Source organism: Sciurus carolinensis, chromosome 1 (assembly GCF_902686445.1).
Source record: "Sciurus carolinensis chromosome 1, mSciCar1.2, whole genome shotgun sequence".
NCBI lineage: Eukaryota > Metazoa > Chordata > Mammalia > Rodentia > Sciuridae > Sciurus > Sciurus carolinensis.
The window spans coordinates 112,301,292-112,318,936 of record NC_062213.1 but is presented as its reverse complement, the minus strand read 5'-3'; the positions used below and the strand labels follow the sequence as shown (position 1 = coordinate 112,318,936).

Below are 17,645 nucleotides of genomic sequence, written 5' to 3'. Positions count from 1 at the left end.
GAACCATTTTTATTTTTTGAGAGGAGGTCTTGCTAAATTACCCAGACTGGCCTCAAACTTGTGATCCTCCTTGCCTCAGTCTCCCCAGTCACTGAGATTACAGGCATGTACCACTCCTCCAGCAGTTATAAATGTGTGTGTGTGTTTGTATGTATTTAACCACTGTGCAAATATATATGTGTGTATACACAGTTTTAAATATGAAATGGGTTTGTTAGCTATGTAATGTGGAGTATGAGTGAACACATTCTTACTAAATTAGTTATAAAGTTCTTCCAACATGAATTGTGAGTCAAGAATTGCTTGTTTGTTTAGTGAATCATTTTAAGATACAAAATGCTACTGGGCTGGGAAATTATGTAGCTCAGTGATGAAGTGCTTGCCTAGCATGTGTGAGGCCTTGGGTTTGATCCCCAGCTCAGTGGGGAGTAAAATGCTACTTGTTTGTTATAGAGATTGTAATGCACCAGTGACTTTTGTATACCTTTGAGAATAGTATAACCATATTAAAAAGGGTGGTGACATAGCTCAGTGATAGAGTGTCCCTGGGTTAAAAAACAAAACAAAACAAGTAAAACAGTGAATAGAATTCTATGTCTTCTTGCTTTTTAAACTTATTTTAGGACTGGGAATGTAGCTTAGCAGAACACTTACCTAGCATGTACATGGCCCTATTAACCTAACTGTATTTAAGTCAACCAAGCAATGGGTGTCAGTTGTTTGCATTCTGGTTTATGTTATAGCTGAAATACTTAAGAACTCGGCTTTCTTGTATATGGCAGCAGAAGGAAGAACCAGGACATATGGGTGGAAATGAAATGATCACTCAGAAGTATGAAACAACATTCTAATAGGACTATTCAAAATTTAGCTATTTAAGACCTTTCCAGGTATGCTGTAGTAAAACACTGGACTAACTGACTTTTGAGGGTTGTTTATAGCACTGAGATTCCAAGATTTGATCTTTCCTTGTTTGTCTCTTTCAGCTGTTTCCTTAAAGGTTATGATTTATATCTGACGTGCTGTAGTTTCTGTGTTATATTTGGGAGTGAATTCATGTCTGTTTGTTCTGTTCAAGACTTAGTGTGCTGCTTCAATCTGCTGCTTCAAGTCTTCAGTTCTGATAAACTGTCTTTATCACTAAAGATTTTGCCTTTATCCCTCTGTTTTTCCTTCCAATGTCGCTGTTAGCTCTGTGTTGGAGGCTCTCATTTTGTGTTTCTTTTCTTTCAACTGCTCTTTAGTATTTTTCATCTCTTTATATGTTTTTCATTCTCTTTATATCTGCTCTGCTGCCTAACTAGTACATTTTTATTAACATCACTGTTCATAGCAGTACTTTTAATAATAGCAACAAAACAACCCCCCCAAAAAAACTACAGTCCAAATATCCATCAATACATGAATGAAAAATATATTTGGTATAATGGAGTAGGATACAGCAAAAAAAAAAAAAAAAGCCAATTATAGCAATGTGTAACAACATTTGAGATGACTCTCAGAAACATAATGGTAAGCAAAACTGTACAGAGTTAAATAATATGTTATTTAGAGCTATGCAGACATTTGTGGCCAAATTGTAGAGACAAGCAAGGGAATGATGAACAAAATTCATTTTGGTGATTACCTTAGAGAGGAAAGGAAGGTAATAGTTAAGTTGGGATATCCAGGAGACTTCAAAGGCAGTGGAAATGTTCTTTGTCTTGTACTGGGTCATGTTAAATGTTTGTTGTGTCATTTTTTGCATACACATATTTCATAAATTTCTTCTGTGCTCATTCAAAATTCATAAAAGCATTTTAAACATGAGAGTTTAAATAGAGTATACTTCAAGAACAAATAAATACAAGTATAACAATATTAGTATGATATCTTTGAAGAAATAAATTTACAGAATTTAGAATTAACTTACTAGGTTGTCATTTGATTTGTTAATAGTTTGAAGTATGATAATTTTGTTTTAAGATGTTTATGCATATTATACTATTATTTATAATAGAAAATATTACACAAACTTCTTATATTTTAACTAGACATGGTGGTGTATGCCTGTAATACTAGAGACTTGCTAGGCTGAGGCAAGAGATCACAAGTTCAAGGCAAGTCTGGGCAACTTAGTGAGATTCTGTCTCAAAATAGAAAGGACTGGGGAGGTAGCTCAGTGGTGAAGCACCCCTAGATTAAATCCCTAGTACCATTAAAAAAAAAAATTGTACTTTAAGCCAATTTTTAAAACTAAAGTGCAGTTCTCAAACAAAATCTCTTATATTCATATCTTTATTTAGAATCTCCATGGTGACAGTTAAGCCCTCTGCTGTTTACTGTAGTGATTGACATGACAGCAGTCTGTGGAGTTAACTGTGTGATTATGTACAGCTCAGGGTTACTTTAGGTTATTCTTTGAAATAGGACTTCAAGCAAAGCATCTTGTATTCCTTTTGCAGAAATGTTGCTGAAATGCTGCTGAAAGGGCCAGAGATACAAGGATTTGGGATACATTTTGAACCTTTAAGCTGTCTGACATTGACCTCCTTTCATTATTAATAAAGAAGAAGCAGGAGCTTAGGATGTATTAACACCAACTCATTAGTATACTAACCGGACCATGTTCTACGAACAATTCTGCATCTTAAAGAACTGGATTGGCACAAAATAAAATAATTTTATATTTTACTCAGCTTATAATATGACTCAATGGAGGAAAATTTGATAAGCATGAGGGAAGACCATTCTTTTCATGTTCGTTACAGGTAAGACTATTTCTTTCTTAGTGGATGACTTTTAATCCTTAAACATGAATTTAACTCTGACCATTTAAAATTTCAATTTGAAAATATTCAAAATATACCAGTACCAGTATCTTCTGAAAGCATTGTTTCTTTTTGTTGTGATGGTTTTAAGTTTTTGTACACTTTCTATAGGAAAATGATAGCAGAGACCTATTATGTACTATAGTTTATTTATTAATGTTCTCTGGAAGATTTTATGAGTAGTTACTTTATATTTTATAACTTTTTATACAATACAAATATTAAAATTTAATATATTTCACCATCTTTGGAGGATAAAAGATGGCTTTTTCATGTGGTCAGCTAATGGACCAAACTGTTGTGTTATGATTTTTAAATGGCAATCTATCATAAATGACTTTTTAAATAAATGAGTATTGAATGAAATTCAAAAGGGTGGGTACTTTCTAAACATGACCAGTCCATAGCCAGTTTAATGTTTAGTGATAAAATATTAGTGATGTTTCTGATACAATAGGAACAAAATAAGCATATATGCACTACCATTATTGTTTAATATTTATTCTGGAAGTTCTGTCCAAACCATAAAATAAAAACCATTGATGATTTAGTAAGGTGATTACATAATAGTAAATTCTTTATCAAAACTATTACAAGTTAATGAAATAGAAGCAGAATTCTGTAGCAGTGAGTAGAATTCAGGATCTAGGAGTGAAGGTGTTTTGCCACCAAGTCTTAGGAAGCCTTAACATATGTTTAGGAAATAGTGAAGAGATCATTTTGTGTAGTAGATGGTTCATGTTAGGCCCTCATGCCAAGGAAGTTTGTATGGGCAAGGTAAGGACATTTCTATTAAAAATAAAAAATTTTCAAGTAAGAATGGAAGATATTCAATATAAGCTGAGCTTCTAATATCAGATGCCACTACCTTATCCTTTAGAACAATTTTCTTAAAACCTGAGAGTTCTATACTTTACTTCCTTCTCATTCTCTGTATGCAGCCTGAGGTGTTTACAATTTGACTACCTTAAATGTTTTTCATATTTATCTGGTCATCTGCATCCTCCCCTACCATTGCTGTAGTTCAGGTCCCCAGGATCTTCCCTCCAGACTCCCCTGTTTTCCATTCTTATTCTCTTGGAATTCATGTTTTTAATTTGCCACTAGAGGGCTCATTTTAAAAGTGCTACCCATGCATCCTCTCTGCTTAATGTCCAAGGTAACCCTTAGTCACCTGTAGGGGAGACCTAGGCTTAACCTACTACACAAGATCTTCCATTATTTGACTTCTACCTGTTCCGTAGTCTTGACTTTCTGCCATTCTTCACCTTGCACTTTGAGCTCTGTTTCCCTGTATGTTATACTGTTTCTTATCTTGGTGCTTTTGCTCATGCTACACTCTATGGCTTGAATTCCTTTCCCATTTCTTTGTTTAGCTAATTCTATTGACTATCTAAGATTCAGCTTGAAGGTTATCTCCTCCATAGTTTGATTGTGTGCCCTCCCTGTGCTCACAGTGGGCCTATGCATATCTCTTTGTTAGCACCAACTACATTAAAATTCAGTATAGTTTGTTTACTGTTTTTTCCTCCTGGCCTCTCCCTTTGACTGTTAGCTCCATAGGGCAACCTCTATGCTTAGCATACTGTCTGATACATGTCCATCGTACCTTATTGGACATGACTCATGAACCACTAAGATGTTTTCTGTGTTGTTGAACATTTTAAAGATTGGTGTGCTTCTTGATACTGTAAGAGCCATATATAAGGAGAAAAGGATTGTACTTCTGCCTATAGAAGAATCTTAGATTTGTCCTTTTGCCGTGATACAGCACAGGTTATATGTACATGGTTGCACATTGCTGCTATAGGACTTCAAACTTAAAAATCTGTAACTATTTTTATTAGGAAGAATATACCAAACAAATCCCTGGCTTCATCAGTGCTCTTGAGATTCAGCATGCCATATATTGATTGCGTTGTTGTATAATTGTGAATAATGATTTGAGCTCTTTATGTTAAATCATGGCCTAGTATAAGTTTCTCTTCTACTCTAGTTCTTTCATTGTAGAGGTCCTCACCTATCCTTGAAGGAGTTTCCATGGTATGATGAATTTATAATTTTGAAATTGAATATTTCCTTGGACACTGAGAAACTTTCTGAGGGATACCAGAATGCTTTATGAAATATTTTGTGCCTATTTTGGGAATGTGTATGCTGATAACTAATGGAGTTAGTTTCTAAACTTTTCAAGAACTTATTGAAAGGGAGTGAACCCAGGGGCACTTTACTACTGAGTTATATCCCCAACCCTTTTTATTTTGAGACAAGCTGACCTTGAACTTACCATCCTCCTGCCTTAGTCTCCCAAGTTTTGGGAATTATAGGTGTGTGCCACCATACCTAGAAGATATTATTATTTTTATGATTATGATTATTAATATTTTTGTGTTGCTAGGGATCCAACTGAGGGCCTCTCTGATGCTCTACTGCTGAGCTTTACGCCCAGCCCTGTATGATTGATTTTAAGGAATTATTAATTTTTTAGGTGTGACAATGGTATTATGGTATTTTTTTCCCCAAAAACAGACGTATGTCTTTAGAATGTACTTCAAGATAATCTGGGTTGGAGGCATGAGAATGAAATTTATATTGATAGTGTGATGTATGTTGGTAATTGCTGACCTTAAAAGATGGATACATTGTTGTGTTCATTATACTAGCTTCTTTAGTTCTTTATTTCTTTGGAACATGTCCTTATTCTTACTTGTTACTAGGTATAATAAACATTTTAATACTTTAATATTGTAAAACTGACCTGATTGCACAAAAGTTGTAAAGGAAATATAATTTTGATTTTGAATTCTTTAACTTACTAGATAAATGTAGTTATCAATTATATTCTTTCCTGAAGAATAGTCTGAGATAACATGGTAGAAAGAACACTGGATTTGGACACGAAGACAGAAATTTCATTTCTCAACTTTGCCATTACCTGGTCTTAAGTAGGTCACTTAACCTGTCTGAGCCATTAATTTCCCCTTCTGTAATAATACCTATCTCAGAGTTATTTGGAAAATTAAATTCAATATGTATTAAAAGCACTTTTAAAACTAAGTTAACTTGTAAAATTTAAATCTAGATAATTTTATGCTACTTTTCCTTTTAAAAAATAAGCTGGAACAGCTAGACATGGTAAATTGAATGGATGAAAATTGTTTAAAGGAGTGAGGACTGAGGGCTGGGGAGATAGCTCAGTTGGTAGAGTGCTTGCCTTGCAAGCACAATGCCCTGGGTTCAATCCCCAGCACCGCAAAAAAAAAAAAAAAAAAGGAGTGAGGACTGGTGATGGAAAAGGTCCATGCCCAGTTAGAACACATAGACGATGGAGCTAGGGTTCATGAGAGGAGAGTTCATAATGGGGAGATGGAGAGCATTCTTGTTTTGGATTTTAAGTCCTGATTCCCATCATTTATTCTGAAATAGCATATAATTTTTTGAGAGGAGAGTCAGATTTGGACATAATTGGTATTATTAGCTCTTTCAAAGTGACATAGCTCAAAATTTTAGTCCTGTTTCTCTCCACTGATGGTTCTTGTGAACACAGGAAACCAAAATTAAGGAGGTAAAGAGGGTAGCGAAGGTCAAAATCTAGTGTGGAATAAAAATTTTTAAAAGTATTTTTTAAGGAAATGGAAATAGCAAGGATTTCTACAGAAACTTAGTAATCATACCTAAATTATTCAATCACTTTTTAACAAAAATGAAAACATTTTGGTCAAGGATAGTAATAGTTATTATAAATAGTTTCTTTGATTATATAGTTAGGTAGTTAGGCCATTAGGAAAGATAGAATAAACTTTGTATGTGGTATATATTTTAATGGAGAAATTTTTGTGTGTGGTGCTGGGGATCAAACCCAGTGCTACACAATTGCTCCACCACTGAGCTACATCCTTAGCCCTCCTGATTTGTCTTCTCCATTTAGGTATGTTCTTTATTTTCAACCCAACTGGTAAATAAATTAGGTAATTCTGTCATAGTTACAGAGAGGATATGAAATTACTTTCTCATTTACTATTTAATGATCTTCTAAAGAATTCATAAGCTAATCTGCCCTATTTTGATTGAAATGGGGATTTTGCCAGAATACTGACTTCTTTTCTAATCAAATGTACCAGAGTCATAACATATCTCAGAATTAATAATATACATAGGTCGTTTTAGACTATTTTGGGCATTAGTTACTGAAATAACTTTTCTTTTAGTTTTTTTGTCTTTCTCCATGGATTTGGAGGACTGTGTATAGCCAGTAGAGTTCTAGTTTGCTATCACTGGAATTTCTAATGACAAGTACGTAAAATGTCTTTTTAAAAATGTGTGACTCTTAGGGTTGGGTTTTAGCTCCATGGCAGAGCCTTTGCTTAGCACATGCAAAGTCCTAGGTTTAATCCTCTGCCCTGAAAAAAAAAAGAAAGTGAGAAACCATCTGCCCAAAACAAAAACGTGTAACTCTGATTCTTCAGCTGATAGACAAAAATTTTGTTGGTTATCACATCATTTGGAGCAATGGTTCTAGTATAATGTTAGTATATGTTTAAATCCAGAAGATCAATTATTGGTAAAATATTGATTTGAAGAAGACACTTCTGCTTTATATAGAGATAGGCAAACACCTATTAACGTCTAATTTATGGATGTCTTCAGTAGCCAGCTTTGTTTTATCCCTAAATTTCTGGCCAGTAACCCAATTATCCTGAGCTGATGGTGCTGCTGTGTGTGACTATTTTTCTACCTCTCTTTCAGGGAAATCATGCTAGGGTGGTAGCGTGTAATTTTTTAAATCAATAATCTGTTGGTGGACATTTCAGTTGTTTGTAGATTCTTGCTACAGTGAATATCCTTACATATAAACCTTTTGAAATTGTGATCATTTCCTAGCAATGAAAATGCTTGATATATTTTTTTCACATAATTAGAATGTTTAAATTAAAAATTTAATAAGAAAAGCATGTTATATATAAAGGTATCTTCCAGTTTTTTTCCTTTGATAATTGTTAGTAGCTCATTACTTTCAGTATTTAGACAAATAAAGAACTAGTTCAGATAACTCATCTAGCAAAAGAACCCTGTAATACTTGCACTTTTTTGGGAGGAGTTACCAGGGATTGAATTTAGGGGCACTTGACCACGGAGCCACATCCTTAGCCCTATTTTGTATTTTATTTAGAGACAGGGTCTCCCTGAACTGCTTAATTAGCGCCTTGCTTTTCCTGAGGCTGGCTTTGAACTCCAATCCTCCTACCTCAGCCTCCTGAACTGGTGGGATTATAGGCGTGTACTACCATGCCCTGTTACTTGCACATTTTTATAGCAGGTTTTTTGCTGCCTCATTTTTCTTTATACACAGAATATGCCATAACCTCATCAAATCTTAAACAGAATACTCTTTCTTTTAAGAAATCTCAATTCTAAAGGGCAGTGAAAAACAAAAAAAAAGCCTTTATTAATTCCAAACTGACATGTAAAGAAACTTAAAGATATTGATTTAAGATTTCTGATTTAACTCCTGTATCTTCCATGTACTTTAGATCTTTTCTCATGTATCTAATTGGCTTCAGCTAATGTTGAAGCCAAATGTTAGCGGTTTTCTTGTGTTATTTTGCATAGATCCTTTAGAGAGCGAAGGTTAGGTAGCTAGTCTGTGAACAAGCAGTAGTCATTGGCTTGGTAGAATTGTAAAGAGAAATACCTGTACATAAATCTTGAAATTTACATTTAGAGATTACCATATAACTGTTTATTTTGAGCCAGGAATCCGTTTTGAACTTTTGTAATTGGCTCCATGATCTTAACCCATATTTTCTTTTAGCTTCATTAGATTCATTTTCTACTTTTGAAATTGCTTTTCAATTTAAGGGTCTAAGGTACCTTGAAGTTTTATAGAATAAAAGACCTAAAAACACATGTTAATTGATCTGCTACTAGATACATATAATCATATTTGGATGAATTAGGGTGTGTGTTAGTTTAATTCACATTAAGGCAGTGTTTTTTTTTTTTTTTGTTTTTGGTGCCTGGGATTAAACATCAGGAGTGCTTAACCACTGAGCCTTATCCCCAGCCCTTTTTATTTTTTGAGATAGGGTCTTGCTAAGTTGCTTAGGGCCACACTAAATTGCTGAGGCTGGCCTCAAATTTGTAATTTTCCTGCCTCAACCTCCCAAGTCCCAGGGATTATAGGTATGCGCCACTGTGCCCCACCAAAAGCATGATTATTATTATTATTATTATATTGGTACCAGGGTTGAACCCAGGGTTGCTTAACCACTGAGCCAGCTCCTCAGCTTTTCTTTGTATTTTATTTAGGATCTTGCTGAGTTGCTTAGGGCCTCGCCAATTTGTTGAAACTGGCTTTGAACTCTCGATTTTCCTGTGTCACTCTCGTGAGCTGCTGGGATTACAGGTTTGAGCCACTATGCCCAGCAGAAGCAGTGATTCTTTCTTTTTAAAATATTTTTGTAATTGTAGGTGGACACCTTTATTTTTATTTATTTATTTTTATGTGGTACTGAGGATCAAACTGAGCTCCTCACATGCACTAGGTGTGCGCTCTACCACTGAACCATAACCTCAGCCCCAAGCAGTGATTCTTAAACCCAGTTTGTACATTAGAATTTTCTGGAGGCTTCTGAAGAATACTGATGGCCAGATCTATCCTAGAGAGTTTAAAAACTGCTGCATATGAGCTCTGCTATTGTGAAACCAGGATATAAGAACCACCACCTGTTAGAGTGGCTAAGTTAATTCTAGTAAGGAGTAATTTAGTGGCATTCTGAATATTTAAAAAGTTTCCCAAGCTTAATCAGAATTTTCAAAAGGTTATATGGTGGCACATAAGGGCCATGTACTGGTGATACATAAGATAATTTTATATTTTAATAGTTACATATTTGTTTGATATATATTAAAAATAAATACAGGTATCACCTCAAGTTCAGTTTCATGGATGCTTATTTAGATGAAGACATTTTTTTTTTTGAAATGATGAGTTACAGATAGTGTGCCAATTTAAAGGAAACTTGCCAAGTTATAGAAATACATTAAGTGAAAAGGAAAAACATTAACCACAGACATGGCAGAAGTCAAAGATGCTGAAGAAACACAATGGCAACTTTGGTAAAGGTTGCTATCAAAAGTTTAGGATTAGAACCAGAAGTATGGTGTTTTTTTCTCGCAGATATATTTACAGTGACTCAGTTTTTCTGGAGTTTTCAATTCAGGGACAGACTTTGAGGATTAGAATTTCTGCAAACTGTCAAATTGTTGCTTTTAGACTTACAAGTTTCTTAACACTTAGTTCTTTTGTGAAAGTGTGCCATAAAGATCAAGATATAGGTGGTTTTGTGGTGGCACAGAAAGGAGGGAGAGTGTATGTTATGTTGTGTGTATGTAAGACAGAAAAATGGAGAGAGTTTGGGTGGATGGTGGGAGGGGTTGACAGGCAGACAAATGGGTGACCTGGATATCTGGATATAGTATTAATTACAGGACCTCACTCTCTCAGGCACTCTGTATTCTCCCCAAACTCTCAAGAAGTCCATAGACCTGCCACAGCTCAGTGTTTTAGGAAACACTGCTTTAGGTTCTTTCATTGTAAAGAGTGGGCTTTGGATGGGCCAATTAAAATGAGCTCCAGGGCTGGGGAGATAGCTCAGTTGGTAGAGTGCTTGCATTGCAAGCACAGGCCCTGGGTTCGATCCCCAGCACCGCAAAAAAAAAAAAAAAAAAAAAAAAAGAGCTCCATATGAAGATATTTAGCTGTCCACTGAAACAGACTGCTGAGCCTCAGAAATTTGAATAAATAAATAAGCTCTTGCTGTACAACTACTGTTTTATCAGTAATGTGTATATGCTTCAGTTAGGTAACTGGTTTAAATAAAAGTAACCATGTAGTTCACATGTAAATTATATTACTGGAAGTTAAAAACACTGTGATGTAATGTGTTGTAAATGTCTGTCCTATATAATTTTGTAGAATGGAAGCTTCTTGCCTAGAACTGGCCTTGGAAGGGGAACGTCTGTGTAAATCAGGAGACTGCCGTGCTGGTGTGTCATTTTTTGAAGCTGCAGTTCAGGTTGGAACTGAAGATCTAAAAACACTTAGTGCTATTTACAGCCAGCTGGGTAATGCTTATTTCTATTTGCATGATTATGCCAAAGCATTGGAATACCACCATCATGATTTAACTCTTGCAAGGTAATTAATTTAAGCTTGTTAACATTCTTCTTCCCTAAAATAACTGTTACTTTAAAAAATTTCCAGTCAGTTATAGTAAAACTAACAATACATTTAATGAGTTCTAGTTTAATAGCATTGGTTTTGAAAACTAATCTTTGGGCTAACTACAGAGTTTAATTAAATGAATAAACAGTAGTGAAATGACCCTAGAGTTTAGTTAAGTGAATGAAAATTCAATTTGGAAATGTTAAGTTTCAAATTTTTATTTAAAGTAGGTTTCAAGGCTGATAGATTTTTCTTGCATGTCAGCTGTCCTCTAGGAAAACTGTACCCCACCTGCTTTACATTTTAAAACCATTTATATTCTTAACACCATTTGCTTCTCTCTCTCCACCCCCAGGACTATTGGAGACCAGCTGGGTGAAGCCAAAGCTAGTGGCAATCTGGGAAACACCTTAAAAGTTCTTGGGAATTTTGATGAAGCTATAGTTTGTTGTCAGCGACATCTGGATATTTCCAGAGAGCTTAATGACAAGGTGAGGAGAAAACATTTGATGATAGGCCAAGTGTAAATGGTTTCAATGAAATTGCTTTGTCTTAATACTATTTATCTGTAGTTTATGTAAAAAAGAAAATATTCATAGACAAATAGGGGAAAAGAGAAAACAATAAAAAATTTTAAATAGAGGAAATAGAGGGCCTTTTTTCATAAATAATTATTTGATTTCATATGGTTGACCAAGGTAGAAATTTCTACCCAAGACTTACAAATATATATGGTAAGCATTATCAATACCTGGCCTTTGATTTCAAAATGTAAACTTTACTGATATCTTCATGTAGGTGGGAGAGGCAAGAGCACTTTACAATCTTGGAAATGTGTATCATGCCAAAGGGAAGAGTTTTGGTTGCCCTGGTCCCCAGGATGTAGGAGAATTTCCAGAAGAAGTGAGAAGTGCTCTGCAGGCAGCTGTGGATTTTTATGAGTGAGTAGGGCTGATGCAGCCATGGCCCAGTGAGGCCAGGGATACAGTACACAGAGTAAGTTCTTAAGTTTGGCAGAGTTTTAAAATTATGGACTAGCAAATAAAAACAAACCATCAAATCAGTTGCTTAACTGTTAACTTGTTATATTGTTAGTAATCTGCAGTTTTCAGTTAAACTGCAGACCAGTGCCCCTTAGTGGCAAAAGCAAGAAATATCAATGGTTAGTCTAAGTTGGGGTGTTCCCAGCTATCCCCTGTAATTATCCTCCATTATAGATGTATTAAAAATAGTGCACATTATGCCTATAAGCTTAAATTTTTCTTTTGACACAAATAATTAGATTTGTAAATCAAACAATAAGAACTTCTTTCCAAACTGATTTTTTTTTTTTTAAAACCAGTGTTTGTTATCACCTAGGGAAAACCTATCTTTAGTAACTGCTTTGGGTGACCGAGCAGCCCAAGGACGAGCCTTTGGAAATCTTGGAAATACACATTATCTCCTTGGCAACTTCAGGGATGCAGTTATATCTCATGAACAGGTACAAACAAAAGACCTTGGAGTCAGATTATTTCATCCATCAAAGTTCTAACTGGGATTAGAATATCTTGCAGTTTTTTTATGACTATATCTAATTAAAATTTTCATTTTCAGCGCCTCCTTATTGCAAAAGAATTTGGAGATAAAGCAGCTGAAAGAAGAGCATATAGCAACCTTGGAAATGCATATATTTTTCTTGGTGAATTTGAAACTGCTTCTGAATACTACAAGTTAGTCTAATGTTTCTGCCACTAAATATCAAATGAGTAGTTATGTAGTTCCTTTAAATCATAGGCTTTGACTTTTTTTGGTTTGACTATATACTAGCAGCAGGACCTGGGCTTCTAAGCTTCAGTTTCTTCATGTTTAATAGAAGATATCAATACCTTGATTCGTAGATTGTTGAAGAGTGAATGAAAAAAAATGTATTAAACTCTTAGCATGGTAACTGGCACATAGGGCTCAAAAAATATTTTTATACCTAAGATTTAATAGTTCCAATATAACCCCTTTTATTTTTATTAGATATTATCTTTAAAACTAATTATTTTTAAATGAAATTCTAAACTTCCAAGTCTTAAAGCCATGGTAGCATGTGTGGTGTATATATTTCACCTACTTACGTGTTGGAAGAGAGGCCAAAGAAAGCCTGGTAACAAAAATACCCCCTCGTGTCCACCAGTGATCACTGAGTTTTTTCCCTTCATCCCACCCTCTTAGCAGTTTTCTTTTCACCTCTTTCTGCCCACTTGGATTCTCATTGGCCTGGGGTCCCATTCATTGCCTGAGGAGTTGACAGTACAAGCTTCTTCTGCAGCAGGGTCTTTCTGATCAGTCAGTTGGCCTGAAACATAGATGTTAGCAAAATTTAAACTGCTTCAAGTTGCCTAGTCTGTGCTTTCTATATTGCTTTCTATATTGTTTGGAGTTTTCCCTCATTGGGTTTGAAGGCTCATTCAGACCTCAGGCAGAGTATAGTTTGACTGAACCAAAGATACTGTAATTGATTTGTATTGTATTTTTAAATAATCCAATGTGAGGAAAGTGATACTCAGAGAGGTTGAGTGACTTGTCTCAGACCACACAGCTGGTAAAAGTGGGATTTGAACCCAGATAGTCTAGCTATAGGATTCATACTTTTTTTTTTTTTTTTTTTTTTTGTACCAGGGATTGAATCTAGGGACGCTTAACCACTGAGCTATGTTCCCCCCCAGCCCTTTTTATGCTTTATTTTGAGACAGGGTCTCACCAGGTTGCTCAGGGCCTCACTAAGTTACTGAGGCTGGCTTTGAACTCACAATCCTTCTGCCTTCCAAGTTACTGGGATTACTGATAATGTGCTACCACACCCAGCTAGGATCCATGCTCTTGACTGTTTTATATCAGCTTCTTGGTGATGATACCAATGTATTAGGTAGAATTTGGGTAGTGTTTAAATGATATCCAGTATTTTTTATGAATCAGTGACAAATGACTTACACATAAGAATTTTACCTAAATATTTAAAATTTTGACAAAATGTAAGGGCAGAAGTATGATTGAAAACGTATGTTATGTGAAAAAAAAAAAGTGTAAGTTATTGCCAGTACAAAGGAGAAAGATTTTTTCAATGTTAAAAATACTGCCAATCTTTAGAGGCGCTTGATCTCATGTTTCAGTACTCCTTTACTTTGGTGAATTGTACAGAGTAAGTTTATTCTGAAAGTTTGAATCTATTTTTTTTGCATTTCAAAAACAGTTTATTTAAAAGTGATAAGTGAAATATTTGGCTCTAAAAAGATGTACTTGAAAGGCTGCAGAAAGCAGCAGAGAGAAAAAACTGAGTTTTGTTTTATTATAATAACTAAAATTAAACATCACTGTGTGAAAATTAACTCCCTCTTTTAGGAAGACACTACTGTTGGCTCGACAGCTTAAAGACAGAGCTGTAGAAGCACAGTCCTGTTATAGCCTTGGAAACACATATACTTTACTTCAGGACTATGAGAAAGCCATTGACTATCATCTAAAGCACTTAACAATTGCTCAAGAGCTAAAAGATAGGTAAGTTAAACACCCTTTTACTATAGTTAAGGCAAAATTTAGATGCATTATTGACTCCCACAAATTTTTCTTTTGTTTTCTTTTTTTCATTTGTTTCCTTTTTAAGGAATTTCCTATTTCATGAGTATCTTCTGTATATTATTATTTGAAGGCCAGCCTTGTGGTAAATTAGTCTGATTTCTTATGTCCTCGAGCCAGGATCAGTGACCTGCCCCCTCTGAAGTTCTTCTGACTAGAGCAGTGTTGGAATTTTGATGAGCTTAGAGACCATGCCCACTGTCTGGGGGCAGCTGCTGCTTAACCCCAGCCAATCGGTACCAGACAGAAAGGAGGGTGTCATGTCCAGATCCTCCCACCTTTTTCAGGAGAAGCTGGAAGTCCTGTGTTGTATCTTCTGCTTTTTAAATGTTAGTGATTTCGTGTTTTGTTGTACCACATGAGAAAAAACCTATCTGTGTTGGTCTTTGGTCTGTGATGTTTGCTTTAAAAGAGAGATTTTTACCTCAGTATTAGAAAGAACTTTTCAGTATAGTGGTTCAAAATGAAATGTGGTAGCTCAAGAGGTAGTGGAGTTGTCTCTACTTGCTGTTCAAACACATACTGAATAGTTACCTGGTAAAACTGTTAGAGAAAGAAAAGTGGGTAGTTGAACTAGAAGACTTATCTCTGAGATTTTATTATTTTATAATGCAGTGTATGTTTAAAAAGCACGTTTTCCAGTATGTCTTGACTGGAATAGTATTTGACTCTTGAGTTTTGTATTATATGGGTATTCTGATATCTCAATAGTAAATTCTTTATATGAAAGACAAAGTAAATTAAGCATTGTTTATACTTTTAACTATTGCTAGATCATTTTTATTCTATACACAGACCTCTTTTTAGATAACTGCATGTTGATTTTGAATTGTTTTAGAATTGGTGAAGGAAGAGCATGTTGGAGCTTAGGAAATGCATACACAGCTCTTGGAAATCATGATCAAGCAATGCATTTTGCTGAAAAGCACTTGGAAATTTCAAGAGAGGTATGAAATAGAAAAAAATCTATCTGTAATATTGAAATTTACAAATCAATGACATGGGGAAGGAATCCTATTATTTCTCCAGATTGCTCTATATCACTGAATAATGAGTTGGATTATATACTATTTTCTTGACCTTCACAAAGAGATAGAGATCTGAGATATGTTTGTGTTGGCCTTGATGTAGGAAGACAGGAAGGTAAGGCCAGGCATGGGGAAATAGGAAAACATTACTAAAATATGCCCCCTCCCTAGCCCCATCTTTACTTAGAGAAAAAGGATGGTATTTAGGGAAAAATAAGACATTTAGAACCAAGAACTGGTTCCAGTTACACTTCTGCCACTTGCTGACTATTTGAGCTTGGAACCTTTTCTGACCCTCATTTCTGTCATCTGTAAAATAATAATACTACCTTGTAAATTGTTATGATGATTAGAGATAATGTATATAAAAGTAACTAGCATAGTGCTGGATTAATAAATTTTACTATTATGGTATAGAAATAAAATATTTAAAGGAAAATTTGTCATGTGATGCTAATATGGCTTAAAAAATAACCTACATTATTTAATGTAAGCCCAAAGAATAAGAGCAATCTAATATTTAGAGAATTAAAGAATTAAGAGTATAATTAAATTAGTTGTTCTAGTGTGATATTTTTGAAATCTGCTGGTTTTTTTCTATGTTCTTTAAAATAAAAATCCAGCTGTGGTATTGCATGCCTATAATCACAAGAGCTCCGGAGGCTGAGCCAGGAGGATCAAAACAAAGCCAGCCCTTAGCAACTGAGCAAGGCCCTAGGCAATGTAGCAAGACCCTGTCTCAAAGTAAAACATAAAAAGGGCTGAGGATGTGACTCAGTGGTTATGCACCCCTGGGTTTACTCCCTGGTAGGAAAAAAACCCCACAAAACTGTTGAGATACCCATTTCATTTATTAATAGTCTCATAATTCTAATGTGGTTATTTTCATTTCTTTATATTTTCTTCTAATTTTAGAGTCACACATTTTCAATTGTCAGTCTTTGTTTTTAAATATTACTATAACGTGTGCTTGTGATTGCAGGTTGGAGATAAAAGTGGTGAACTAACAGCACGACTTAATCTCTCAGATCTTCAAATGGTTCTTGGTCTGAGCTATAGCACAAATAATTCCATAATGTCTGAAAATATTGAGATTGATAACAGTTTATATGGTAAGTAACAGGTCTTCCAAAACCCAGTTTCTTTATACTCAAAATTTACATTTAAATTACTCATCACACTTGTGTTCTGTATCCAGATAGAATATATAACATAAGAAGTTCAACTTTTTAAAAAAATTTTTATTTTTAAGTTGTTCTTGGACACAATATCTTTATTTTTATATGGTGCTGAGGATCGCACCCAGTGCCTCACACGTGCAAGGCAAGTGCTCTACCACTAAGCTACTGCCCCAGCCCCCAGAAGTTCAACTTTGCTCCTTTTTGTTCTATACAGTTCTGCTAATTTGTCAAAACAAAATATTTTATAGTTTTTATCATGAATTTAGGAATGATGAAGGTATAGTTATTTTTGATGGTGTATGCCTGTAATCTCAGCAGCTTGGGAGGTTGAGGCAGGAGGATCACAAGTTCAAAGCCAGCCTTAATAACTAGTGAGACCCTGTCTCAAAATTTTTTAAAATGTAAATAAAAAGAACTTGGGATATTGCTGAGTGGTCAAGTGCCCCTGGGTTTAATCCCTGGTGCCAAAAATAAAAATAAAAATAAATAAATAAAATAGATTTAAATGTTTATCTGTAGAGTCATTCAAAAAATAATGGGAAGATATCAAAACTGAAATGTTCTATTTAATTGTTCTTATATCAAATAATTTTATATATCAGATTTTTGTTTGGTTCTTTTTTCCCCATTTCAATTAAAAGGTGAAAGCGCTTGTAATTTTTTAATTCAAAAAACCTAGGAAACTTTGTTGTTGGGGCGGGGTATTGGTAGCAAAATCTATTTATAGGAGACTTTCTTTAGGTGCTGATTTGTTTATACAGTGCTGTGGAGAAATGTGTCAGAATGTCTCTTTCTG

General features: G+C 34.8%; 2 protein-coding genes across 5 annotated transcripts in view; one reads left to right on the top strand and one right to left on the bottom strand.

The window, feature by feature from the left end:
- Positions 1–17,645, top strand: part of Gpsm2 (G protein signaling modulator 2) — a 57,548-nt gene that overhangs the window by 9,721 nt on the left and 30,182 nt on the right. For 3 of the 4 annotated variants that reach the window (XM_047539475.1, XM_047539456.1, XM_047539484.1), the window contains exons 2-10: positions 2,445–2,750; positions 10,789–11,010; positions 11,393–11,528; positions 11,836–11,978; positions 12,397–12,520; positions 12,634–12,749; positions 14,407–14,562; positions 15,479–15,587; positions 16,651–16,780. In XM_047539475.1, the coding sequence (XP_047395431.1) occupies positions 2,695–2,750; positions 10,789–11,010; positions 11,393–11,528; positions 11,836–11,978; positions 12,397–12,520; positions 12,634–12,749; positions 14,407–14,562; positions 15,479–15,587; positions 16,651–16,780 (1,192 nt within the window). In that variant the 5' untranslated portion in view covers positions 2,445–2,694. The remainder of the gene's footprint in view (positions 1–2,444; positions 2,751–10,788; positions 11,011–11,392; positions 11,529–11,835; positions 11,979–12,396; positions 12,521–12,633; positions 12,750–14,406; positions 14,563–15,478; positions 15,588–16,650; positions 16,781–17,645) is intronic. The other variant, XM_047539465.1, reaches the window with a different exon arrangement.
- Positions 13,242–17,645, bottom strand: part of Clcc1 (chloride channel CLIC like 1) — a 47,812-nt gene continuing 43,408 nt past the window's right edge. Inside the window, exon 12 of the mRNA XM_047539517.1 lies at positions 13,242–13,363. Coding sequence (XP_047395473.1) covers positions 13,251–13,363 — 113 coding nt within the window. The 3' untranslated portion in view covers positions 13,242–13,250. The remainder of the gene's footprint in view (positions 13,364–17,645) is intronic.